Source organism: Terrapene carolina, unplaced genomic scaffold (genome assembly GCF_002925995.2).
Source record: "Terrapene carolina triunguis isolate 2854851 unplaced genomic scaffold, T_m_triunguis-2.0 Scaffold511, whole genome shotgun sequence".
Classification (NCBI taxonomy): Eukaryota; Metazoa; Chordata; order Testudines; family Emydidae; genus Terrapene; species Terrapene triunguis.
In genome coordinates, this window is record NW_020664862.1 from 877,426 (window position 1) to 904,155 (window position 26,730).

Sequence of the window (26,730 nt, forward strand, 5' to 3'; positions counted from 1 at the left end):
AGAGGGTGCAGCCTCAGGGGAAGAGGAGGAGCAGAACATGGGACCTCAAGGGGGAAGAAGAGGAGCAGGGGTGGGGTCACAGAGAGGACGGGGATCCTGCATGTGTCACACTTTAGCCTTTTGAAAAGCGGTCACTCTACACTGAATGGGCTGGGCTGGGATAGGAGCTTGCTGTGCCTCTGTGGGGGAGTTGAGGACCATCTCCTCCCTTTTTTAAACATCTGGGGCAGCACAAATGAAGGAGAGGAGGAGAGAATCTTGCTCTGAGACTCTTGCCAGTTCTCCTGTGTGTCAGACCCTGTCATGTAAAGGGAAGGGTAACCACCTTTCTGTATACAGTACTATAAAATCCCTCCTGGCCAGAGGCACAAAATCCTTTTACCTGTAAAAGGTTAGGAAGCTCAGGTAACCTAGCTGGCACCTGACCAAAAGGACCAATACGGGGACAAGATACTTTCAAATCTGGGGAGGGGGGAAAGGCTTTGTTTTGTCTGTTATTTGTCTGTTTGTTCTGTGTGTTTGCCAGAAACAAATCAAGAAGGCAAGCAATCCAACTCAATTAGAATTAGTAAGTAATAATAAGGAAATGTGATAACTTACTTTTATTTTGACTTGTAATTTTCCTTGTCTAGAGGGAGGTTTATCCCTGGATTTGTAACTTTAAGGTTTTGCCTAGAGAGGAGATCCTCTATGTTCTTAAGTCTTTTGTTCTTCTGTAAAGTACTTACCATCTCGATTTTACAGAGATAATTCTTTTACCTTTTCTTTAATTAAAATTCTTCTCTTAACAACCTAATTGTTTTTTTTCCCATCGTTTTAAGATCCAAGGGTTTGGGTCTGTGTTCACCTGTACAAATTGGTGAGGATATTATTCTCAAGCCTCCCCATAAAAAGAGGTGTAGGGTCTTGGGGGGATATTTGGGGAAGGTAGGGCTCCAAGTGGCCCTCCTTAAATGTTTGTTTAAATTACTTGGTGGTGGCAGCATTACTTAATCTAAGGAATAGGGGAGTTTTTAAGCTGAGTTGGTAAAAATAAGCTTAGGGGGTCTTCATGTGGGTCCCCACATCTGTACCCTAAAGTTCAGAGTGGGGAGGGAACCGTAACGGACCCTCACTCAGACACGCAGCATTCCTATGTTTAGGTGGGGAGTGGGCTCAGCAGGTATGTGGTGTGCACAGCCATCAACGGGGCTCCCTGAATGGCTTCTCCAAGGGATCCTATGTTAATCATGTCCCTGACACGACTCTGTCACAAGTACGTGGCTGAGGGCATAGGGGAAGGGTGGGTGTCCATGATGATTGAATATCCCTGTCCACAGCTGGTGCAGTTCTCATAGATCACAGAGCACCCAGAGTGCTCAGGAAGGGCCTGGGGTGTGACTGCAGAACAGCTAGGGGGAGGGATAGCTCAGTGGTTTGAGCATTGGCCTGCTAAACCCAGGGTTGTGAATTCAATCCTTGAGGGGGGCCACTTAGGGATCTAGGGCAAAATCAGTACTTGGTCCTGCTAGTGAAGGTGGGGGGCATAACTCAATGACCTTTCAGGGTCCCTTCCAGTTCTATGAGATATTTATATCTCCATACCTTTCATTTTTATTTAGTTTTCTTCACAGCCTGTGGATGTTTAGCCAGAGACGGGACAGTGACAGGCCAGGTGTAATGGGAAACATCATCCAACCCCCTTCATTTTATTTATGCATTTGATGAAGCGGGTTTTAGCCCACAAAAGCTTATGCCCAAATAAATTTGTTAGTCTCTAAGGTGCCACAAAGACTCCTCGTTGTTTTTTTGCTGATATAACACGGCTACCACTCTAAAACCGTTTACTTTATTAACTGTATCAAAAGGAATCCTGAGGTTGGAGCAGCCACTGAAGTGGCAATTTATGGGCCAACATTCCACCGGTCCCCCAGCTCTCCATGAACACAGTCACTTTGTAAATGCTGCTGCCTGGTTTGGTCTTCTTCCCACAGTGCGCTGTCCTCTCTCACCAGCCCCTCTCCCATTGCTCCAGGCCTTAGACCCCCAACTGAACCTCTCTCTACACAGTGCAGATCAGTAGCTCATGTCATCTCAGATGTAAGGTCCAGGATGGAATAGATGGCCTGTGTTTTTCAGCTACCACATCACCAGTGTTGCAGCCAGTGATGAATTGACCCTTCACTTGATGAACACTCTGATTATCCTCGCACGAAGGTGTTTGCTTTTCACACTGTACACAATCGGGTTCATCAGGGGTGGAACCAGCAGGTAGATGTAGCCCAGGAGAATCTGAAGCAAGGGAGGAGAGCCCTTCCCGAATCTGTGTATCACAGACAGGCCGATCATTGGTGTGTAGAAGAGCAGGACTGCACAGAGGTGGGAGACGCAGGTGTTCAGGGCCCTGACATACTCCACAGTGGATGCGATGCTCAGCACTGTTTTGAGGATCATCACATAAGAGAGGAATATGACCAGTGAGTCCAACCCCACCGTTAAGAGTGTAGTAAACAAGCCATAGATGCTGTTGATTGAGATATCTGAACAAGCCAGCTTCATGACGTCCTGGTGCACGCAGTAGGAATGGGACAGGACATTGGCTCGACAGTATCTGAACCGTTTCAGGAGAAGGGGGAGTGGGAGTATTATGGCCACCCCTCTTAGCACACACACCAGTCCCATCTTGGCTATTCTCGGCAAGGTTAAGATGGAGGCATATCTCAGTGGGTCATGGATTGCAAGAAAACGGTCAAAGGCCATCAACAAGAGCATGGAGGATTCAATGCATTGAAGTGAGTGGATGAAGAACAGCTGGGCAAAACAGGCATCGAGGCTGATCTCCCTAGAATTAAACCAGAATATGCCCAGTGTCGTCGGTATTGTGACTATCGATATGCCAAGGTCTGTGATGGCCAACATGGAAAGGAAAATGTACATGGGTTCATGGAGGCTTGGATCTGTTTTTATAATGAACAGAATGACTGAATTTCCTGCTATCGAAATAACATACATTAAGCAGAAGGGGATAGAGATCCAGAGACGGATGTCTTCCTGCCCAGGTATCCCGGTGAGAAGGAACACTTTGAATTTGGTATCATTGACAGCTGACATAATGTAATGGGCAGGTCTGAGGAATTTTGAACTTTATTTCCTGAAACGGAAAAGAACAAGAGACTCGATGATATTTAATGAGACATGTTTGTGCTCTCAGTGCAAGTCTAGAGACTCCCAGGATATCAAGGAATATCAGCAAAAACATACTCTTAGATTTAAACTGCTAATAGTATGATAGGCACTGCCAGACTGGATTGGACCTGTAGTCCATCTAGCCCAGTATGCAGTGGCCAGTTCCAGATGCTTCAGAGGAAGGTGGAAGAAGCCCTGCAATAGGCGGCTATGAGATATCTGCTCCCAGGGAAAGTTTCCCCCTTACTCCCATTAATCAGAAACATTTTGTGATAGAAATCAGGAAGGTTTAGAGCCCTTCCAAGAGTTTTGAAAACTACCCTGACAATTGTAATTGAATTTTATGGTTACCCATACTAATATCCAGTCCTAAGCTCTTGGCCCCATTGATATCTTCTGGTTGGGAGTTCCACAGCCCATTTGAACACTGTGTGATTTTACAATTGTGACTTTACCAAAGACACCCTTTCTGGCTCTCCTCTTCTGAGTGTTTCCCACTGTATCATGACATGTGTATAAACACATGGAAAGTGCATGGGGGAAATGGTCATTGTACTTATCTGTTCTGCCACTGCCTCTTTCCAGCACATGGAATAAATTCTTACGGATAGGTTCTTAATTCAATAACATTGACTTCAACTGCATCACTCCAGATGTACATGGTAAATTCGATCAGAACCAGGATCTATTAACTTTCCCTTACCAAATGCTCACCCGGATACACTCTGATCCCCAAGAATCCCACCAAGAGGAGATGAAATGTTTTGCCTGGCCAATGTTGATGGAATCCAGATATTCCGATCGTCCTACAGCCTTCTCTTCATCCTCACAGGACCTGCATCTTGTCCCCAGGCAAGGGTCTGTAGATACATGGCAAGTTACAAGCTAACACAGACAGTTAATTCAGCTGATCAAGTGAGGGGTTGGCATCACAAATGGGTGAATGGGCATAAATGGATGTAAATTACATACAACCACTTTACACTCCCTTTCCCCGCTCCTCAACTCTACTCTGCTGCAAGAGAAACCAGTGGTTTTGTTCTCGCATGACTTTTTGGAAGGTCTTGCAGGGGTATTTCAGAGTAATTGTGTTCATGGCCCTGAATGTCAGTTTTAGACACAGCTTTTGGTCAGTTACCAGGAAACAGTATCATACAACTGTTCACTGAATGAAGAGTTAATAGCACAAACCCATTGCTAAGAGTATGTGGAGCACTTCTGAAATAATTACTAAAGCAAAAGCCATTAAGTAGTAACATTACCACTACTCCTCCCTGTAGAGATTCCAACAACTCTGCTGCTGGTTTTCTATATACATGAACATCATGAAAGTTTGATTTGTAATATTTGTATTACAAGGAAAAGTTTTGGCATAACTTTTACATGTCTGTACTTTAGTACATACATGTTAACCCAGTCTTTCCCCTCTGTTCTGCTTTCAGGGATGATTTTTCAGGTCAGAGTGGGACTTAAAATGTAGCGTCTGTCATCTGGATTTCTTTAGAACCTGAAAAGATCGCAGTGTCTCACCCCTGATTCAGTCACTTCTCAGCAAACAAAAGTCTAGTAGCTCCTCTGTCCCTGGGTTAATAGCTGACTGGTTCTCCTCAGGTTTCTGTTCTGTCAGTCTGCAGCCTGTATCCGGAATGGTAAGAAGCTTTGGGATCAGTATAGAAAATAATCCTTCTGTGAGCTCTCACTGTCCAGTACATAGTGACCCCAGCACCTATGATTCAGGCATGATGAGGGTTTGCAGGAAGTGGATTTCAAGGTCCAATGCATGTGGAATTTCATTTCCCACATGAAAGTAGTTTATTGCTCTCTCTCTCGCTCTCTCTCTGACTGTCTCTGTCCTGTATTTATAAAATCCTTAGCACCTGGGTACGGCATTGGGACAGACATGTAGGTTAAACCCAGTTCTTGGGATGTTTGCTGTGTAACTATACTGGGTTACCTATTGGGATGTTTATGTTTAGGCTGTATTATGGCTCTTCTTATTTTAACAGCAGGCTGCTGGAAAACGAGAGGAAGGGAAGAAACATCTGAAGAAAAGCCGTCTCTCAGTAAGGACTTCAGGGCGGTTGAGAGACCACACCAGAGCTACAAGCTGAGAAGAGCCTATGTCCAGGCTCCAGCCACGTTACACAGCTTGTTTTGCCAGCGCTGGGAGTCTATGCAGAGGTGGGGCAGCTGTTGCTGAGAAAATATTCAAACTGACAGGCACAGTCACCACTGGGGAAGTCTGAAGGCCCTTGGCCTGCCTGGGTGCCCGTCAGAGAGGGAAGGATTGGGGTCAGGTATGTATACAGACTGTTGTTTGTTTGAAAACCCTCTTATTCTCCCATGTTACACTTTATTTCTATTGTTCAGATAAAACAGTATTTTGTTTGGGAAGGCTGGCTGGTCACTCGTCTCGCCACTAGTCAGACTCCCAGAGGGAAGAACCACAGGTGCTGAACCCAATCAGACCTGCTGGGGAAGCACAAACGACCTACAGTGTGTTGTAGCCCAGGTCCCAGTCTGAGGGTGGGAGGATCACGGGATTCCACCCCATAACATGAAAGGATACGAGTCCTGACATCTGGCACTTGGAGGCCAGAGATGCAGGTAGCCCTGTAATTTTGAGGATTATCTATGGGGCAGAAATGCTGGAACCTTCAGACAGTCAGGATATAGAAATATGCCATATCAGACCTTTTACCACAGAGCAATGCAGCTCTGAATTCCTGCCTTCACAATCAAGCCAGAGAATAAAAGCTTTGAGAACGCATTTGCTGATTTAGTTTCCAGGAGCAAATAAACCTGAGGGGATTTGGGAACTAGTCACTGATATTTCATGGGGTTTTCTCTCCCTCAACACCTGGCAGGATCGGTCCCAGAGCACATGACACTTCTAGAAATGAGACCCCTGGAGAAATCCTTACTCGGGGATAGGAGTTTAAACACTCTGAGCTCACTTTGAATGTCATATTTCTGTGGAGCTGTCACAACCCACCATGGGCAGATGTAGGGGAGGGGTTCCCAAGCTACCTAGTGCTGCCTGCCCTCCAGCCCCTGTCACTGAGTCACCCTGACAGATGACTCCTCTGTCGCTACACAGAACATCTGCAACTGGAAACAGCTTGCAGCCTTGTAACTTGCCAACGTACCCAGTTCCTGCTAGAAGGGGAGCCACTGACACCAGAGGTCTTCACCATAAAGGACAAGGAGTCATCTGCATGGGCAGCAGGCAGTATCTGTTCAGACAGGGAGGGAACTGTCTTTATGAAGCATGCCTGCACATTCCCTTGGGGCCACTTGGCCATCAGGGAACCTCAGTTGCTTGGCTTAGTGTGCACCAGCTTTAATCGCGTCATGGCCAATGGCAAACTGCAGGAGGCCAAATCACAGGGGATGTGTTGTGATACTACCCACCTGGACTGCAGCGCCAGCCTGGCTGCAAGCTCTGCTCCTGGAACCCACACTTGTCATCACTGTTCATATGGTTCTGATTAGTCACATGGCTACCTCGAGGACAGCTAATCATGTTGCTGTCACAGCTGTGATCCTGAGAACATAAGAAAATGAGAATGGCCCTACTGGGTCAGACCAAAGGTCCATCTAGCCCAGTATCTTGTCTTCTGACAGTGGCCAGTGCCAGGTACCCCAGATGTAATGAACAGAACAGGTAAACATCAAGTGATCCATCCCCTGTTGCTCATTCCCAGCTTCTGGCAAACAGAGGCTAGGGACACCCTCCCTGCCCATCTTGGCTCATAACCATAGATGTACCTATCCTACATGAATTTATCTAGTTATTTTTTGAACCCTGTTATGGTCTTGGACTTCACAACATCCTCTCGCACGGAGTTCCACAGGTTGACTGTGCATTGTGTGAAGAAATACTTCCTTTTGTTTCTTTTAAACCTGCTGCCTATTAATTTCATTTGGTGACCCCTAGTTCTTGTGTTATAAGAAGTAGTAAACAACACTTCCTTATCTACTTTCTCTACACCAGTCATGATTTTATAGACCTCAATCATATCTCCACTTAGCCAACTCTTTTCCAAGCTGAAAAGTCCCAGTCTTATTAATCTCTCCTCATATGGAAGCAGTTCCATACCCCTAATCATTTTTGTTGCCCTTTTCTGAAACTTTTCCAATTCCAATATATCTCTTTTGAGATGGGGAGACCACATTTCCACACAGTATTCAAGATTTTGGGGTACCATTGATTTATATAGAGGCAACATGATATTTTCTGTCCTAATAGCTATCCCTTTCTTAATGATTCCCAGCATTCTGTTCACTTTTTTGACTGCTGCTGCACACTGAGTGGATGTTTTCAGAGAACTATCCACAATGACTCCAAGATCTCTTTCCTGAGTGGTAACAGCTAATTTAGATCTTGCTGAAATAAAGGTCCCTTCCAACCCTGATATTCTATGATTCTATGATTCTATGATTCTAAGAATAAGAATATAGAACCACATTTCTCCCTGGCAGCCCCCTTTCCTGCATTACAAACCCAGGGTGCAGGCCAGAGAAGGGAGATTCCACAAGACTCCATAGATAGAAAATTCCTTTGATTGTTCCAGGAGGGGAGGTCCCTTCCCTTTTCTTTGAGCAATGAAAAGGGGGACTGAGGATCCAGGGATCCCCAAGGTTAGGCACAGATCTCAGTGATCCACTGGTAGCTAGACCCACCCACCCACAATCGCTGTGCCTCCACAACTACTCTAGGAACCTCTCCAGTTCCCTGCTATCACAGGTTCATCAGAGATGTGCTACCAGGCCCTGTACAATAGCCATTTGTAATGATGCTGCCTTTTTTGGGACACTTCTGAGTGTCAGTTCAGGACAAATTGCTTGGAGCAGGGCAGTCACAGCCCACGGCTGGGTGTCCTTTATTACTAAGGCACCAAACCAGCCAAACAGAGAGGACTTCGGTCTTACCCCAGTGGATAACCAGAAGTCATAAAGGCAATTGCTTCAGACAATCCAGTTTCCCAGTATTACCACCAGCAGCCACTTGTTATGGGGATGAATGGTTATGCAAACCAATACCCCAGTAAAAAAAAAAAGGTTCTCCTCTAGAAATGGGACCCACTGAGAAATCCTTACTCGGGGATCAGGGTTTAAACACTCTGAGCTCATTTCGAATGTCATATTTCTAGACCAAGCCAATATACAAGTCAGATCTTACCCACAAATCACACTGTTGCCAATCCTTTAGAATCTAAAATCTACAGGTTTATTTATAGAAATAAAGAAATATAAATGAAAGTTAAAATGGGTTACATGGAATCAATTACATGCAGTAATGGCACAGTTCTTGGTTCAGGCTTGTAACAGTGACAGATAAACTGCAGGTTCAAATCAAGTCCCTGGAGTACATCCACAGCTGGAATGGGTCATTCAGTCCTTTGTTCAGAGCTTCAGTTTGCAACAAGGTTCCTGCAGAAGTAAGAAGCAGGATTGAAAACAAGATGGAGGAGGCGCAGCTGCCTTTTATAGTCTCTTGCCATGTGGCCTCTGCTTTCTTTGTTCTGAAGACAAGCAATCAAGCACATGGCATGGAAAAACCTTAGAGTTCTGTCCATAGGCTTGTCCCTGCATGCCTTGCTGAGTCACAAGGCGTATCTGCCTTCTCTCAATGGGTCAGTTGTATAGCTGATGGTCCTTAATGGGCCATCCAGCAGGCTAGGCAGTGCTGACACCAAATTGCCTGGGGTGTCACCCAGAAGCATAGCACAAGTTTGAACTACAGACAGTATAGAGCCAATACTTATAACTTTAAATACAAAATGATACACACATACAGATAGCATAATCATAACCAGCAAATCACGACCTTTTCATAGACACCTCACATGGCAACCTTTGTACAATATTTGCTGCAAATGTATAACAGTGGTTGCAACAATGATCTGTACGGTCACACTTTCTGTCAATAACGTCACACCATTGCCTGCAGTATCTGCTGAAGGGGGCATTGTACAGGGTGGAGGGGGCTGCACAGAGATAGGAGGGCTGGTTAGAGTAGCTGATGGGCACAATTCCTCAGCCGTAGCCTGGCAGGGAGGTTTCGACCTTTCCATACCCAGAGTGCAGCCATAGACTCCGTAAGTGCAAACACAATTTATGTTACAAGAAAGAGGCAGATGAAAAGCCTCCAGTTTCTCTTGGGGATCCAAGCAGCTGCAGCTGGGTAGCATCACGCAGCTGAGCTTTCAGAGAAAAATGATCAATTTTCTATGAAAAGTCACCCAAAACAATGAATGAAAAATGAAACATTTTAGTTTGGGTCAACATTTTTCATGGGAGGGGGGGAGACGGACTCTCTGTTTTCCAGCCCAGACATAGCTCAAACAATGAGCCTCTATCTCTTCTAATGCAGGACCACAACCCTAGGTGGCAGCACTAGCCCCCCATCGGCCTCCCACCGAGAGCAACCCCTGGACCTCTGTTAGGGTGGCTATGCCATCTCTATAACACAGGAAGCCCCTGGAAAAGGGTTGTCTTTAGCAGACCATACATCAGTGGAATAATTTAAAAACCTAAGAATGGCCATATTGGGTCAGACCAATTTTCCATCCAGCCCAGTGTCCTGTCTTGTGACAGTGGCCAGTGCAGGTACTTCAGAAGGAATTAACAGAACAGGGAAATTATGGAGTGATCCATCCCCTGCGTCTCCTCCCAGATTCTGGCAGTCAGAGGTTTAGGGACACCCTGACCATCTTGGCTAATAACTATTGATGGACCTATCCTCCATGAAGTTATCTAGTTCTTTTTTGGACCTGTTATACTTTTGGATTTCCCAACATTCCTTGTTAATTCCTCAGGATGACTGTGCATTGTGTGAAAAAGTACTTTCTTTTGTTTTTTAAACATGCTGCCTACTAACTTCACTGGGTGACCCCTGGTTCTTGTGAAGGAGTAAATAACACTTCATTATTCACTTTCTCCACAGCACTCATGATCTTATAGACCTCTATCATATCCTCCCCATGGTGAGAAGAGCCCCGGGCGGGCCGGCTGGAACCCCCTCCCTTCCACCCAGCCGCTCCACGCCTCCTCTCCTGAGACCTCAACCACCCCATGGGAAAATCTTGTCTCTTCCCAAAGAACCTCAGTTGTTTATATGTGCCATGCAGATTCCAGGGCAGCTGAAGAGGTGGTTGTGATGCTACCCCCATCTGATTATGACATAGTTATGATGCATCTTGTACAAAACATGTCTTGTGAGGTGTCTGTGGAAAAATTATGGTTTGCAGAATATGATGATCCTATTTGTGTGCATGTGTCCTTTTTGTATGTGAAGTTATGAATATTGACTATGTATCTGTATTTCAAATGTAGTTACACTGGGTGACACCCACTAGGCAAAATGCTTCCAGTCTGGACAGGTGATTGTGAAGGGCCTATTCAGGGCAATGGGCCATTATGGAAAACAATAGGGCCTTGAATAAACTTATCCCCCACCTGGTGAGCCTTCCTGAGAACCGTCCTGTCATAAATATAAAGGGAAGGGTAACAACCTTCCTGTATACAGTACTATAAAATCCCTCCTGGCCAGGGGCACAAAATCCTTTTACCTGTAAAGGGTTAAAAAGCTCAGGTAACCTAGCTGGCACTTGACCAAAAGGACCAATAAGGGGACAAGATACTTCAAATCGAGGGGGGGGGTTGTTTTTGTCTGTCCTTTGTCTGTCTGTTCTGTGGCTTGCAAGAGACATATCAAGAAAGCAAGCAATCCAACTCCATTAGAATTAGTAAATGCTAGCAAAGGAATGTGTTAACTTTTATTTTGGGTTGTGATTTTCTCTGTGCTGAGAGGAAGGTGTATTCCTGGTTTTCTTTCTGTAACTTTAAAGTTTTGCCCAGAGGGAAATCCTCTGTGTTTTGAATCTGATTGCCCCGTGAGATTAGCTTCCATTCTAATTTTACAGAGGGGCTTCTTTTACCTTTTTTCTTTCTAATAAATTTCTGGGGTTTTTTTTAGAATCTGGTTGGTTTATTCAGTGTCCTAAAAAAAACCCAGGTTGGTCTGTGCTCATCTTTTTTATTCTCAAGCCTCCCCAGGAAAGGGGGTGTAGGGCTTGGGGGGATATTAGGGAGGAGTAGGAACTCCAAGTGGTCCTTTCCCTGAGTTTTGTCTAATCACTTGGTGGTGGCAGCGTTACCTAATCCAAGGTACAAGGGAGAATTTGTGCCTTGGGGAGTTTTTAACCTAAGCTGGTAGAAATAAGCTTAGGGGGTCTTTCATGTGGGTCCCCACATCTGTACCCTCGAGTTTATAGTGGGGAGGGAACCCTGACACTTCCGTACAGCATATGCATAATGGCTGCTATGACTCAGCAGAGCAGATAAGGGCATGTGACCAGACTACATGACAGTAAACTCCATTTTGGTACCTGTATTTTCCTACTATATAAGGTGGGGTGTGACATCATCTCTTGGCCTCACTCCCCACAAAAGAAAACTCCTGGAAACATCTGAGGAACAAAGACTGACCTGGGGGAAGTGCTAGTCCCAGGCTAAAGGGATTTCTAGCCTTCGTATGAAAACTTGATGGACTGGTTGTATCATCAGTCAGGGTGAGAAATTGGTAATTCATAGCCAATCTATCTAGTATGTTAGGCTTAGTTTGCATTTTTGTTTATTTGTTAGGTAATCTACTTTGATCTCTTTGCTGTCACTTATAATCACATAAAATCCATCTTTTAGTTGTTAGTAAACTTGTTTTATGCTTTATCTTCACCAGCATGTTTTGAGTATCGTGTCTGGGGAAAATCTCAACTCTTTGTACAAAGGCTGTTGCATATCTTTCCCACATCAAGGGGAAAGTGACCTATATTATTGAGCTGACACTGTACAGGCATCTGTGCAGTGAAAGATGATATATGTGGCACTATGCCCCACATTTTTCATAGAAATATTGTTATAATATAATTTTGGCATAACTAAGATGTGGTTTATGCAAGTCTGAACCCAGGCTGAAAAATGTGTCTGGCCTGTGAAAGGAATGCCTGGAGTTTTAAGCTGCAATCAGGTGCAATTTGTCTTCAAGAAACTTTGAAACCTACTTAAAACAATACTTAGGGTGAGAAATTACTACTTCTAGCCAGTTTCTTTAATGTATTAAGCTTACTTTGTGTGTTTGTTTTATCTGCTCAGTAATCTGCTTTGCTCTGTTTGATATCCCTTATAATCACTTAAAAACTTTAAGTGAATAAATTTGTTTTATTTTCTCTAAACCCAGTTTGTGGAATTCATAACTGGTGGGAGTGGTCAAAGAGCTGTGCCTATCTTCCTCCACATTGAAGGAGGAGGCGAATTTCAATTAGCTTATGCTGTATGGTTCTCTGTGCAACACAAGACAATACAATTTTGGGTTTACACTCCAGCGGGGGCATGCACTTGAGTGCCTGGCAATTCCTTAGCTGAAAGCCTTCCCATGCAGTACTGATTTCAGTGTCTGTGTCTTTCTGCAGCTGGTTGTGTCCCTACCCGTGTGTGTGTGCTGTAGGAGGCTTGAGGGCCTGGCTCAGCAGGACAGGGTGAGGGAGCCAATGCTGGTGGAACAGACGGGCTTAGTGGTACCCTAGTACATCAGGTGGCACCCCGCAAGGGGGGACAACCCATCACTGTGGTACAGCAAGCAGAGTCATGTGCACAGCTTATTGCTTTGAGACACTGGTGGTGATTTTAAGTGAGTTTTAAGTGTGTTGGCTGGAGAACAGTCAAAGTGCTTACCAGTTTGTTATTTTCTGTGAGCTTATTTCAGGCAAGGGAAGTAGGGACAGAAAAGTAGGAAAATGAGTGAAAGTGAAGTTACCAAGAAGCTAAAGCTCTGCAGGTTACAGGCAGAAGAGATGGAGAAAGAGCACCAGAGACAGATGGAATTAATTACAGATAAATAACAGGAAGCAGAAGAAGCCAGACAGAAAGCAGCCCACCAGAGGGCCATGGAGGAAGTAGCAGCCAGGCAAAAAGCTGCCCTGTAATTGAAAGATAAAGAAATCGAAGCCCAGAAGCAAGTCATGGAACTGCGAACCAAGGAGATGTAGGAGAGGGGAAAAGAGAGGAAGCATGAACTGGATTTGATAGAGAGGCAGTGTTAGCGAACTTATTTCTTTACTTTCCCACTTCCCTGGTCCTTTTCACATGAACAAAGAGCAACAAGACCCGAAGTCCGAAGGTGCAAACAATCTGATGTTTATTGGGGTGAACTTTCAGCAAGCTTAAATCCAAGTATATAGTAATATTCTCAGCTATACCTTAACCAATCATTCTACTAAAATTTACCTAACCAATCCTAACATATTGTAAGATAATTAGCTAACCAATTATATCTTACCACCTTAATTAGTTTACACCCAGCAAAATTAATTATACAGGAGACAAAAACAATCACAGAACCAGAGACCATGCAAATAAACATAGCAAAGTGGAAACTCTAATGAGAAAACAATACAGAAGTGAGGATTTCACAACTACATCTATAAAGACACAAGGGTTCCCAGCTGTGTCTATTGATAAGTGAGTTCTTATCAAACAAAAAACTATTAAACTAAATTTCCTTTTACACCATCTAGACTCTTCCCTTTCTCTAAAGTTAGAAATCGGATTACCTTTCTAACAGTCCCAGATTGTCTTATTTCAATATAACTGGTTTAAAATGTGTAAGAGCGTGACCATACACTTTCCAGTTTATGGCTGCTCCCACTGCTTAGCCAAAGGCCTTAGCTTAAAAACAGAGCCTCAGACTGTCACAGGGAGAGAAGGCCCTTACACAGATTCTTTCTTTTATACCTTTATAATTAGCTAAATGATAAACATATGCCTAAATTCTTAAAGTATAGGCCTTTACAGACAGGCCTGAATATCTATATCCTAACAGGCAGAACCATAACCACCCACCAGGGGGCCCCACTTCTCCAAAAATCCACAAATGGGAGGGGTTGTGTCCTGGATACAGCGAGATATGGGACATTGCTGAATACTTCATCACCTTTGAGAGGCTGTGTGTGCTCCATGAGATTCGAGAGGATCAGAAGATGATCATTTTGCTTGCAAAGTTGTCTGGGAGAGCTCTGGATATATTTAATAAGATGCCAATGGGTGATGCTTCAAATTATGGTTAATTCAAGGAAATGGTTTTAAAGCAGTTTCAGATTACACCTGAAACGTATAGAGTAAAATTTAGAACCCTTAAGAGAGGGGCTGGGATGAGTAATGTGGCATTTGTAAACCAAAGGAGAGATTTGATGGATAAGTAGGTAAGGGGGAAAGGTATTTCAAGCTTTGAAGAAATGTGTGATCTGGTTGCTCAGAAGCATTTCCTGAATATATGTAATGATGATATGAAACGGTGTTTATGGTATAAGAGGGTAAAAATTGTTGACGAACTTGCAACTTTTGCTGATCAATTTGAACAGTCCCAAGCATCTATTTGAAACAAATCACAGGCAGAGGGGTTTAAGTTTGGTGGGAACCACGATTCCCATTTTACCCCTTGTAAGAAGGAGGGTGGATGGGAGGCTGGACGCTCACTTCCCCAGTTTCACTCCTCCAAGAGCAAAAGAGCCCAGGAGGTGCTCTCGTTGTAACTCCATTGAGCACCTGAGGAATAAATGCCCTGTGCTAAGTGAGAACAGGCATCAAGTAACTCAGGGAAATACTGCTACGGAGTGCACAGAGGCACCTCAGGCACTTGCCACTTATCATACAGGGTTTGTAAAAGTAGCCACTGCACAGCCTGGCAAGAAGCACATAAAGGCTGTCAAAGTGGAAGGCAAAGAGCTTGCTGGGTGGAGGGATACAGGTGCAGAAATCTCTGTGGTCAGGGGAGGCCTTGTTCAGGAGAAGGACATACTGCCAGGACAGATGGCAAAGCTTTTGTTAGTAGGGGTCACAAAATCCTTCTGCCTCTGGCTAAAGTGCACATGAAAACTGAGGATTTGGAAGCTGAATTTACAGTTTCTGCTGTTCTCCATAACCCAACCCAAATATTATTGGGGAATGACTTTTTCAATGTGGCTTGGGCTGTCCAGGGGTCTGTCAGCAGCAAGGAGGAATCTTTTCCTGAAGCCCCAGAGGAAAAGAGTAAAGTCACAGAAACTGCTGGGGAAATGGGATCGTGTCTCTTTAATTCCTCTATAGCAGTGGGAGACAGTCTGGGGTGCGTGTGATTGAGACCCATTCCTATGGCCCTTGGCTATTTAATTTGGGCTTGAACAGGGAATGGGAGTGGCTGGCTCACTACAAAAGCATTTTTCCCTCTCTTGGTATTGACACCTCCTCATCAATTATTGGGAGTGGGCAACATCCACCCTGATTGAATTGGCCCTGTCATCACTAGTTCTCCACTTGTAAGGTAACTCCCTTCTCTTCATGTGCCAGTATATTTATGCTTGTATCTGTAATTTTCACTCCATGCATCTGAAGAAGTGGTCTTTTACCCACGAAAGCTTATGCCCAAATAAATCTGTTAGTCTTAAAGGTACAACAGGACTCCTCATGGTTTTTGATAACAATGTACAAGCACATTCACAGGGATGAAATACCAGCTACTAACGGGCTCTTTAATGTAGTAGGTAAAGGTATAACAAGAACCAGTGGCTGGAAACTGAGGCCAGATAAATTAAATTTGGAAATGTGGCACACATTTTTAAACACGACTGTGCTTTACCCAGTGGAACAAACTCCCAAGGGAGGTGGTGGATTCTCCTTATCCCTCCAAACGAAGACTGCATGCATTCCTGTAAAAGACACTTTAGAGGAACACAAGTTATGTGTTAGTCAAATACAAGTCATTAGGCTCAATACAGGGATAACTGGGTCAAATTCTGCAGCCTGTGCTATACAGAAGGTCAGACTAGTTCAGTGGTTCTCATTCTTTTTTGATCACGCCCCCCTTCTTTGTGTCTGTAAGAGTTTATGCCCTCCTCCTCCCACCACACTAATACATATACTGATGTATGCAGGGGCGGGGCTTCAACTGAATCAATTTATGTTTCTTTGTTTTTCACTTGAGTTTTTCTTTGGTGCGTGAATGACCCAAGGATCCATTGGAATAAGAGCCAAAGCTGTGACGTTGCACTCTATACGATTTTATGAAAATATGCTAATGAGGTTAAATATAATGTAACTGGAATATGCTTCATGCAAAAAGGTCTCTTGTAAGTTATCATTACAAAGCTTATAATCTACTGAGTGTGTTCATCCTATTTGTATAAATGTACCACTCTTGTATCTGAAACTAGAAATATGAAATATAACTCTGAGGGCCTATTGTAATTATGCAAAGTGTGGGCCATTAATGGTGGTTTGGAATCTTGATGACTCCCATTAACCAGGACAATTGACTGCAGATGGCTGTGTTTTACTTGTAAGTCTCCCTGTATATGTGTGTGCTGGCAAGTGGGTAATGAAGTCTTGCAGTGACATGTGATCATGTCACCTGAACTGGAATCCATCTTTAACCTGGTGCTTTTCCACTGAGAAGGGGGGGTGGGAACCCAGAGAGGGACAAAGGATTCCCACCTTATGCAAAAGATATATAAATGGGTGGAACAGAACAAAGGGGGCTGCAATCATGAGAAATCCCCTAGCTACCACCTGAGCTGGAACAAGGGCTGTGCCAGGGGAAAGGACTGTGCCCAGACTAGGAAGGCATCCAGTCTGTGAAAGAAACTTATTGAAACATCTCTCAGGGTGAAATTTTATCTGTATTCAGTTGTATTACTGTATTAGGCTTAGATTTGCGTGTTTTATTTTATTTTCAGTTGTCCTAAAAACCAGGGATTTGGTCTATGCTCACTTTGTTAACCTATCGGTTGGTATATTATTCTCACCCCCCCCCCTCAAGAAAGGGGGTGAAGGGGCTTGGGGAGATATTTTTGGGGGGATAGGGCTCCAAGTGGCCTCTCCCTGAGTGTTTGTTTAAATCACTTAGGGGTGGCAGCAATACCATCTAAGGACAAGGAAAGGATTTGTGCCTCGGGGAAGTTTTTAACCTAAGCTGGTGGAATATAAACGTAGGGGGTCTTTCATGCGGGTCCCCACATCTGTACCCCAGAGTTCAGAGTGGGGAGGGAACCGTGACAGCCTGAGATACTTAAAACAAGATCCCCCTGTGTGGGGTCACATTAATTCCGTCTTCTCCAAAACACAGGCTCTGCTACCCTCCAGTCCCATCCTCCTCCTTTACTCAGGAGCCCCCCACCACCCTGATTGCAGGGGTCAGTGTTGATGCAGGCTTTCCACACCCCCTGCTTCTCCTTTTCTCCTGAGCCCCCACCTCCTGCCCCATCTCTTCCCACTAGTCCCTGCCCCCTGCTCCTCCACTTCCCCTGAGCCTTTGCACCCCGGCCAGGCTGGAGACGGGCCATGGTAAGAGCTGCCCCAGAAGCCCAAGATGCTGTGGGGAGCCCCGGACTCTGCACCATCCCCGGGTTGAACCTCCAGGGAGGTGGGAACACAGGCTGGGGGCTTCTCTCAGGACCCCCAGCTCCCTGCCCAGGGTAGGTGAAGGGTCTAGAGCTCCTCACAGCTGCCCTAGTTCACTGGGCAGCTCTTCCATGGCCCGACACTGGCTTCTGGCCTGGAGAGGAGGTGGAGCCTCGTCTAATCAGGAGGAGCAGGGTGTGGGTTTGGGGGGAAGAGATGGGGCAGAGGGTTGGGCCTTGGGGGAAGAGGAGGAGAACAGGGTGGGACCTCAAGGTGGAAGAAGAGCGGCTGGAGTGGGGTCATAAAGGAGACGTGGCTCCTGCATGTGTCCTGCTTTTGCCTTTTGGATAGGTGGTCACCCTACAGTGAATGGACTGGCTGGGATAGGAGATAGCTGAGACTGTGTGGGGGAGCAGAGCACTGTTTCCACCCCTGGAGCAGGGCAAATGGAGGGGAGGAAGAGGGAATCTAGGCTTGCGTCTCTTGCCAGGAATCCTGTGTGTCAGACCCTCACACACACACAGCTCTGCCCCAGAGGGGAGTGAGCTCAGTGGGAGTGTTGTGTGCAGGATGGGTGTCTGGGCCCCATGAATAGCCCCTGTCCACAGCTGCTGCAGCGCCAATGGATCACGCAGCACCCAGAGCGCTCAGGAAGGGATGTTTAACCAGAAACGGAACAGTGACAGGCCAGGTGTAATGGGAAACAGCATCCGCATCCCTTCTCTTTATGGACTCTACAGGCAGGAATTCTGAGGTTAGAGAAGCCACTGACACAACTCTTTATGGGCCAAAATCCCACCGGTCCCCCAGCTCTCCACAAACACAGTCACTTTGCAAATGCTGCTGCCTTCCTTCCACCAGTGCTCTAGCCTCCCTCACCAACCCCTCCCCCATTGCTCCAGGCTTTAGATCCCATCAGGACTTCTCTTTCCAAAGTGGAGATCATTAGCTCATTCCATCTTGGATTAGACTCATAGACTCATAGACTTTAAGGTCAGAAGGGACCAATATGGTCATCTAGTCTGACCTCCCGCATGATGCAGGCCACAAAAGCTGACCCCCCCACTTTCCCTTAACTCTGCTGTTGAAGTCTCCAGATCGTGATCTAAAGACTTCAAGTTGCAGAGAATCTTCCAGCTTGCGACCCCTGCCCTATGCTGCGGAGGAAGGCGAAAAACCTCCAGGGCCACTGCCAATCTACCCTGGAGGAAAATTCCTTCCCGACCCCAAATATGGCGATCAGCAGAACCCCGAGCATACAGGCAAGATTCTCTAGCCAGACCCTCATTTTACCAGCAATGGCCGTTATTGCCTAATTGACTAAAATCACGTTATCCCGTCAAACCATTCCCTCCATAAACTTATCTAGCCTAATCTTGAAGCCAGAGAGGTCTTTCGCCCCCACCGTTTCCCTCGGAAGGCTGTTCCAAAATTTCACCCCTCTGACGGTTAGAAACCTTCGTCTAATTTCAAGCCTAAATTTCCCCACGGCCAGTTTATATCCATTCGTTCTCGTGTCCACATGTCAGGGTCTGGGATGGAATATGGGGCGTGTGTTTTTCACGGCCAGTGTCAACAGTGCTGGAGTTGGGTGATGAACTCACTGTTCACTTAAAGAACACCCTGATTATCCTTGCACGAAGGTGTTTGCTTTTCAGGCTGTACACGATTGGGTTCAGCAGCGGCGGAACCAGCACGTAGACGTAGCCCAGGAAAATCTGAAGCAAGTGAGAAGAGCCGTTCCCGAATCTGTGTATCACAGACAAGCCGATATGTGGTAAGTAGAAGAGCATGATGGCGCACAGGTGGGATACACAGGTGTTCAGGGCCCTGAGTCTCTCTACGTGGGATGCGACACTCAGCACAGTTTTGAGGATCATCACATAGGAGAGAAAGATGAGCAATGAGTCCAACCCCACCGTTAAAAGTTTAATAGACAAGCCATAGATGCTGTTGATTGAGATATCGGAACAAGCCATTTTCATGACGTCCCGGTGCAGGCAGTAGGAATGGGAGAGGACATTGGCTCGACAGTATCGGAACCGTTTCAGGAGAAAGGGGAGTGGGAATATTAGGACCACTGATCTTAGAACAACCACCAGTCCCATCTTAGCTATTCTCGGTGGGGTTAAGATGGAAGCATATCTCAGTGGGTTAGAGAGCGCAATGAAGCGGTCAAAGGCCATCAAGAAGAGAACGGAGGATTCAATATATGAAAGAGAGTCGATGAAAAAGAGCTGGGCGAAACAGGCATCAAGGCTGATCTCCCTAGAGTTAAATAATAATATCCCCAGTATCGTCGGCATGGTGGATATCGATATGCCAAGGTCTGTGATGACCAACATGGAAAGGAAAATGTACATGGGCTCATGGAGGGTTTGATCTGTTTTTATAATGAACAGAATGACTGAATTTCCTACTATGGAAATGACATACATTAGGCAGAAGGGGACAGAGATCCAAAGATGGACGTCTTCCTGCCCAGGTATCCCGGTGAGAAGGAACACGGCAGAGCTGAATTTGGTGTCATTGACACCTGACATAATGTACTGGGCAGCTCCAAGGTGTTTTGAACTTTCCTTCCTGAAAGGAAAAAGAACAGGAGACTACATGATATTTAACAAGTCATCTTTCTGCTCTGAGTGCAAGTCTAGAGGTTCCCAGGAGCTCAAGGAAGATTAGCAAAATCATAATATTGGATATACACCACTGATAGGAAGACAAGCACTTCCAGACTGGATCAGACCTGCAGTTCATCTAGCTCAGTATCCAGTGGCCAGTTCCAGATGCGTCAGAGGAAGGTGGAAGAAGCCCCACAATAGGCACCCATGAGATAACCTGCTCCCAGGGAAAATTTATCCCTAACTCCCACTAGTTAGACATATTTTGTGGTGTAAATCAGGAAGAGTTTAGAGCAATTCCAAGACTTTATTTAAAACAATCCTCACTACTGTAATTGGATTTTCTGGTTACCCATATAAACATCCCGTCCCTCTTTGAATCCTGCTAACCTCTTGGCCCCATTGATATCTTGTGGCTGGGAGTTCCGCAGCCCCCTTCAGCACTGTGTGATTTTGCAATTGTGACCTTCCCAAAGACACCCTCTCTGGCCCTCCACTTCTGAGTTTGGCCCATTTTATGATGACATGATTCTAAACAACTAGCCAGTTGAAAATGGTCTTTGCATCTGTGTATCCTCGATTGAAGATATTTATAAATGTGTTTCATATAATTTTCTCCACTCCTGACACTTCAAAATTATGCCACTGCCTCTTTCCAGTACATGAGATAAATTCTTATTGCCATTTTCTTAATTCAATAATACTGACTTCAACTGTGTCACTCCAGATCTACTTGTGTAAATTCAGTCAGAACTGGGTTCTATTTACTTTCCCTTACCAGATGTTCCCGGAGACATACTCTGACCCCAAGAATCCCTCCAAGAGAAGCTGAAGTGTTTCCCTGGCCAAAGGTGACTGAATCCAGTGAGTCTGATCATCCTACAGGCTTCTTTTCATCCTCACAGGACCTGCATCCTCTCCCCAGGCAGGCATTTATAGATATTTGGAAAGTTACAAGCGAACACAGAGAGTTACTTCACCTGGGCATGGAAGGGGATGGTATTACAAATGGGTGAATAGTGAAAACACTAGGTTTGCACTAATATCCAGTTGCGTGTGCAAATTCCTTGAGCAATGCTCCTGTAAGAGGTGATGGGTGTAAATTACATACACTCACTATTACACTCCCCTTTCCTGCACCTCAGCTCTACTCTTTGCTGAAACACAGACCAGCGGTTCTGGTCTCTCAGGAATTTTTGGAAAGTCTTGCACAGGTATTGCAGAGGGATTGTGTTCATGACTCTGAATGTAAGTGTTAGAAACAGCTACTGGTCAGTTACCAGGAGACATATCATACAACTAGTCACTGAAAATGATTTCACAGCATACACCCTTTGCAAACCGTATGTGGAGCACTTCTGATATACTTTCGGAAGCAAAAGCCATTAAGCAGTAAAGTTACCACTGCTCCTTCCTTTAGAGATTCCAACAACTCTGCTGCTGGCTTTCAACATACAACAATGTCATGAAAGGTTGGTTTGTAATATTGTATTACAATGAAAAGCTTTGCCATAACATTTACACATGTGTACATTAGCACACACACGTCAACCCATTCTTTCCCCTCTGATCTTCTTTCAGAAATTATTTCTCATGTTACAGTGGGACTTAAAATGTAGCGTCTGTCATCTGGATTTCTTCAGAACCTGAAAAGATCGCAGCATCTCACCTCTCATTCAGTCGCTTGTCAGCAAACAAAAATCTAGGAGCTCCTCTGTCCCTGGTTAATAGCTGACTGGTTCTCCTCAGGTTCTGTTCTGTCAGTCTGTAGCCTGTATCCGCAGTGGTAACAGGCACTGGGGTCTGTATAGAAAATATTCATTCCCTGAGCTCTCACTCTCTTGTACAGAGTAACCCCAGCACTTGTTATTCAGGCATGGTGAGGGTTTGCAGGAAGTGGATTGCAGCTGTTGCTGAGAAGCTCTTCAGACAGACATGCACAGACACCACTAGGGAACTCAGAAAGCTCCCGGCCTGCCTGGGTCCCCATCAGAGTGGGAGGGTTTGGGGGTTAGAGATGTGTACAGATTGTTCTTTGAAAACCCTCTTATTCTCCCATGTTACACCTTATTTCTACTGTTCAAATTAAACAGTATGTTGGTTCTTGAAGGCTGGCTGGTCTCTCATCTCACTAGTCACAGACTCCCAAAGGGAAGAACCACAGGCGCCAAACCCACTGCGAACTCCTGGGCAAGCACAGTTGATCCACATTGTGCGGTAGCCCTGGGCCCAGTCTGAGGGTGGGAGGGTCGCAGGATTCCACCCCATGAGAGGGCAGGGTTCGAGGTCTGACATCTGGCACTCGGAGACCAGAAAGGGGGCAGAGATGCTGGTAGCGCTGTAGCTCTGAGGAGATTCTAGACCTCTCAGCCAGTCAGAATATTAAAATATGCCCTATCGGACCTGTTACCACAGAGAAATGCAGCTCTGAATTCCTGCATTCACAATCAAGCCAGAGAATAAAATCGCTGAAAATGTATTTGCTGATTAAATTTCCAGGATTAAATAAACCTGAGGCAATTTGCAAACTAGTCAGTGATATTCCGTGGAGTCTCTTCTCACTCAGCCCTGGTGGCATTGGGCCCAGAGCACACGGCACCTCTAGAAATAGGACCCCTTGAGAAATTCTTTCTTGGGGCATCGAGGATTTAACACTCTGAGCTCACTTTGAGCTCACAGATTTCTGTGTAGCTTGAATAACCCACTGTGGAGCATGGGCAGATTTATGGGAGGGGTTCCCAAGCTATCTAGTGCTGCCTGCCCTCCAGCCCCATTACTGAGTCACCCCAACAGCCCAGCTGAGTCCTCTGCCGCTGCACAGAACATCTGCAAATGTTTCCCTTCCCTTCACATTGTAAAGATAGTGAAACCTGCCAACGTACCCAAATCCTGCTAGAAGGGGAGCCACTGACAGCAGAGGTCTTCACCCTAAAGGACAAGGAGTCATCGGAGAGGTTGCATGGGCAGCAGGCAGTATCTGTTCAGACAGGGAGGCAGCTGTCTTTATGAAGCATGTCTGCACATTCCCTTGGGGGCCACTTGGCCATAAGGGAAGCTCAGCTGCTTGGCTTAGTGTGCACCAGCTTTAACCCTGTCACGGCCAATGGCAAACTGGAGGAGGCCAAATCACAGGAGATGAGTGGTGATGCTGCAGGCTCTATTTCTGGACTCCGGGCTTGTCATCACTGTTTGCATGGTTCCTATTGGTAGGATTATGCGGGTGGCTGAGTGGTAACAATGATGCTGTCACAGCTGTGATCTTGCTAAAATGAAATAAATAATAAAATAATATAGGACCCATTTTCTACCTGGCAAACCCTTTTCAGCATCACAAACCCAGGGTGCAGGCCAGGGAAAGAGATTCCACATGGCTGTGTACATGGAAATTTCCCTCGGATAGTTCCAGGAGGGAAAGTCCCTTCCCTTCTCCCTGAGGAATGAAAAGGGGGACCCAGGTTCCCCAAAGATATGCACAGATCTCAGTGATCCATTGCTAGCTAAGCCCCACCCACACACAACCTCTGTGCCCCCACAACTGCTCTAGGAACCTCTCCAGTTCCCTGCTAGCACAGGTTCATTAGAGATGTGCTACCAGGGCCTGTCACAGCAGCTATTGCCCGCAGGATCTGCTGAAGGGGGCGTGGTGCAGAGGGCTGCCAGAGATGGGAGGGCTGGTTAGAGTAGCTGATGGGCACAATACCCCAGCCCTAGACTGGTCAGGAAATTTCGACCTTTCCATACCCAGAGTGCAGCCATAGACTCCGTCAGTGCCACCTTCTTTACGTTATGAGGAAGGGGGAGATGAAAACTTCCAGTTTCTCTTGGGGATCCAGGCAGCTGTAGCTGGGCAGCATCATGGCAGCTGAGCTTTCAGAGAAAAATGATCTATTTTCTATGAAAACTCACCCCAAAAAAATGGACGAAAAGGAAACATTTTAGTTTGCTCAAAATTTTTCGTGGAGGGAAAAGCTCTCTGTTTTCCAGCCTAGCTCTGGCTCAAACCATGAGTCTCTGTCCCTCGTGCTACTGGACCACACCCCTAGTTAGCAGCACTAGCCCCCCATCAGCCTTCCACAGTGAGCAGCACCTGGACATCTGCTAGGGTGGATATGCCAGTTCTATAAGAGAGGGAGCCCCTGGAAATGGCCTGTCAGCAGCAGCCCATCCATCAGTGGAGCAATTTAAGAACATAATAACGGCCTTATTGTGTTGGACAAATGGTTCATCCTTCCCAGTGTCCTCTCTTCTGACAGTGGCCAGTGCAGATACTTCCGAGGGAATGAACAGAACAGGGAATTATCAAGGGATCCATCCCCTGCGTCTCCTCCCAGCTTCTGGCAGTCAGAGATTTAGTGACACCTAGAACATGGGGCTGCGCCCATGACCATTTTGGATAATTGATCGACCTTTTCTCCATGAACGTATCCAATTCTTTTTTAGACCAGTTATACGTTTGGCCTTCACAACGTCCCTTGGCAATGAGTCCACAGGCTGACTGTGCGTTGTGTGATAAAGTGCTTTCTTTTGTTTGTTTTACACCTTCTGCCTATTAACTTAATTGGGTGACCACTGATTATTGTGTAGGTGAAAATAACACATCCTTATTCACTTTCTCCACACCACTCATGATTTTATAGACCTCTAACATATCCTCACTTTGTCATCCTTTTTCCAAGCTGAACTGTCCCAGGCTTTTTAATCTCTCTTCATCTGGAAGTTGCTCCATATCCCTAAACATTTTTGTTGCCCTTTTTCTGTACTTTTTCCAATTCAATATATATTTTTTGAAATGGGGGAATCAAAAGCGCACGCAGTATTCAAGATGTGGGCGTACCATGGATTTATATAGAGGCAATATGATATTTTCTCTCTTGTTATCTATCTCTTTCCTAATGGTTCCCAACATGAATTGTGGATGGAGCTCCCCTTCGGAGAGGGAGGTCCCCTCGGCCCCACACCTTCTGCCCAAAGCTCTCCCCCGACGTAGCCAGAGCCCTGAACCCCCCCCCCATCCCGGAGAACCCAGAGCCTCCCCACCACCCATGGCTGTAGCCCTGATCTCCCCTACTAGACCTCACAGATGGAGGAGACTTGGGCTGGACAGAGCCCCCCCCCCAGCCATGCCACGCCTCATCTCCTGAGACCCCAATCTGCCCCACGGGGAAAGTATGTCTCTTTGCAAAGAACCTGACCATTTTAAATGTGCCATGCATGTTCCAGGGCAGCTGAGGAGGCAGTTCTGACACTGCCCCCAATATTCAGCATAGTGGTATCATTATGATATGATGACGAGATCGTTATAATGCATCTTGTACAAAATGTGTCTTGTGAGGCGTCTATGAAAATGTTATGATTTGCGAAATATGATCATAAATATAGCATTGTCATTTTTGTATCAGAAGTTATGAATATTGACTATGTATCTGTAATTCAAATGTAGCTACACATGGGCAAAATGCTTCCAGTCAAGTTAGCTGGTTGTGAAGGGCCTATTTAGGGTAATGAAACATTAAGGGAAACAATAGGGCTGAGGAGAAGCTTATCCCCTACTTGGTCACCCTTCCTGAGAAAGCTCCGGACAGCCTATGGATAATGGCTGCTATGACTCAGCAGGGCATGCGAGGGCATGTGACCAAACCACATGACTCTAAACTCCATTTTGGTGCCTGTATTTTTCCACTATATAACATAGGGTGTGACATCATTTCTTGGCCTCACTCCTCACAGAAGAGAACTCCTGGAAACATCCAAGGAACAAAGACTGAACCGGGGGAAGTGCTGGTCCCAGGCTTAAGGGATTTCTAGCCTGCATATGAAAACTGGGTGGACTGCTTGTATCATCAGTCAGGGTGAGAAATTGCTAATTTATATCCAACCTATCTAGAATGTTAGGCTTAGTTTGTGTTAAGGCTGTCGCATATCTTTCCCACATCAAGGTTAAAGTGACCTATATTAATGAGGTTGTGCTGTACAGACACCTGTGCAGTGCAAGACAGTATAATTCTGGACTTGTACTCAAGAAAGGGGGCAAGGTGGGGAAGCTGAGAAATTGGCTGTTGTCTCCTGCCTGTCTTTGAGTGGCTTAGGCAAAGCACTCAGGAGGCTCAGTTGGGTGTATGGCATTAACTGCTGTTGTGTTGGGTGATAACAAGGCTTGCAGAGGCTGGCTGTGTCACCAACAAAGCAGTGTAAGATTGGCAAGCCCAGCTGGAGGGTTGAAGGGCACAGCTGTTCCCAATGCCTCCCAGACTGCCCCCTGGGGGTGACAACTTGTCACAGTGGGAAGTGTTACACAGCTTCCTGGGTTCATCAGTAATCTCGGTGGAGTCCCAGGGAATTACTGATGAACCCGGGAAGCTGAGTAACACGTACTGCCTCCTCAGCCACCCTGGACCCTGCATGGTGCATAATAATAAGCAAAAACTTCCCTGTGTAAACCCCACAACTGGCAGCCGGCATCCACAGCTGCACCAGTGGAATCTTACCCTTTCCTGGCCTATTACATCCG

At 45.8% G+C, this 26,730-nt stretch overlaps 1 protein-coding gene and 1 pseudogene across 1 annotated transcript; both read right to left on the reverse strand.

Moving 5' to 3' along the window:
- Positions 1 to 2,160: 2,160 nt before the first annotated feature.
- On the reverse strand, positions 2,161 to 3,989 carry LOC112119503 (annotated as a pseudogene).
- A 15,219-nt stretch (positions 3,990 to 19,208) lies between these two features.
- Positions 19,209 to 20,144, reverse strand: LOC112120976 (olfactory receptor 51G2-like). The gene has a single exon (XM_029913183.1). The coding sequence runs from the start codon at positions 20,142 to 20,144 to the stop codon at positions 19,209 to 19,211; it is 936 nt and encodes a 311-aa protein (XP_029769043.1).
- Positions 20,145 to 26,730: the final 6,586 nt, after the last annotated feature.

Bases quoted from the DNA above. Each gene is read 5' to 3' on its own strand.
- LOC112120976 (XM_029913183.1), bottom strand. From the start codon at position 20,144: ATGTCAGGTGTCAATGACACCAAATTCAGCTCTGCCGTGTTCCTTCTC.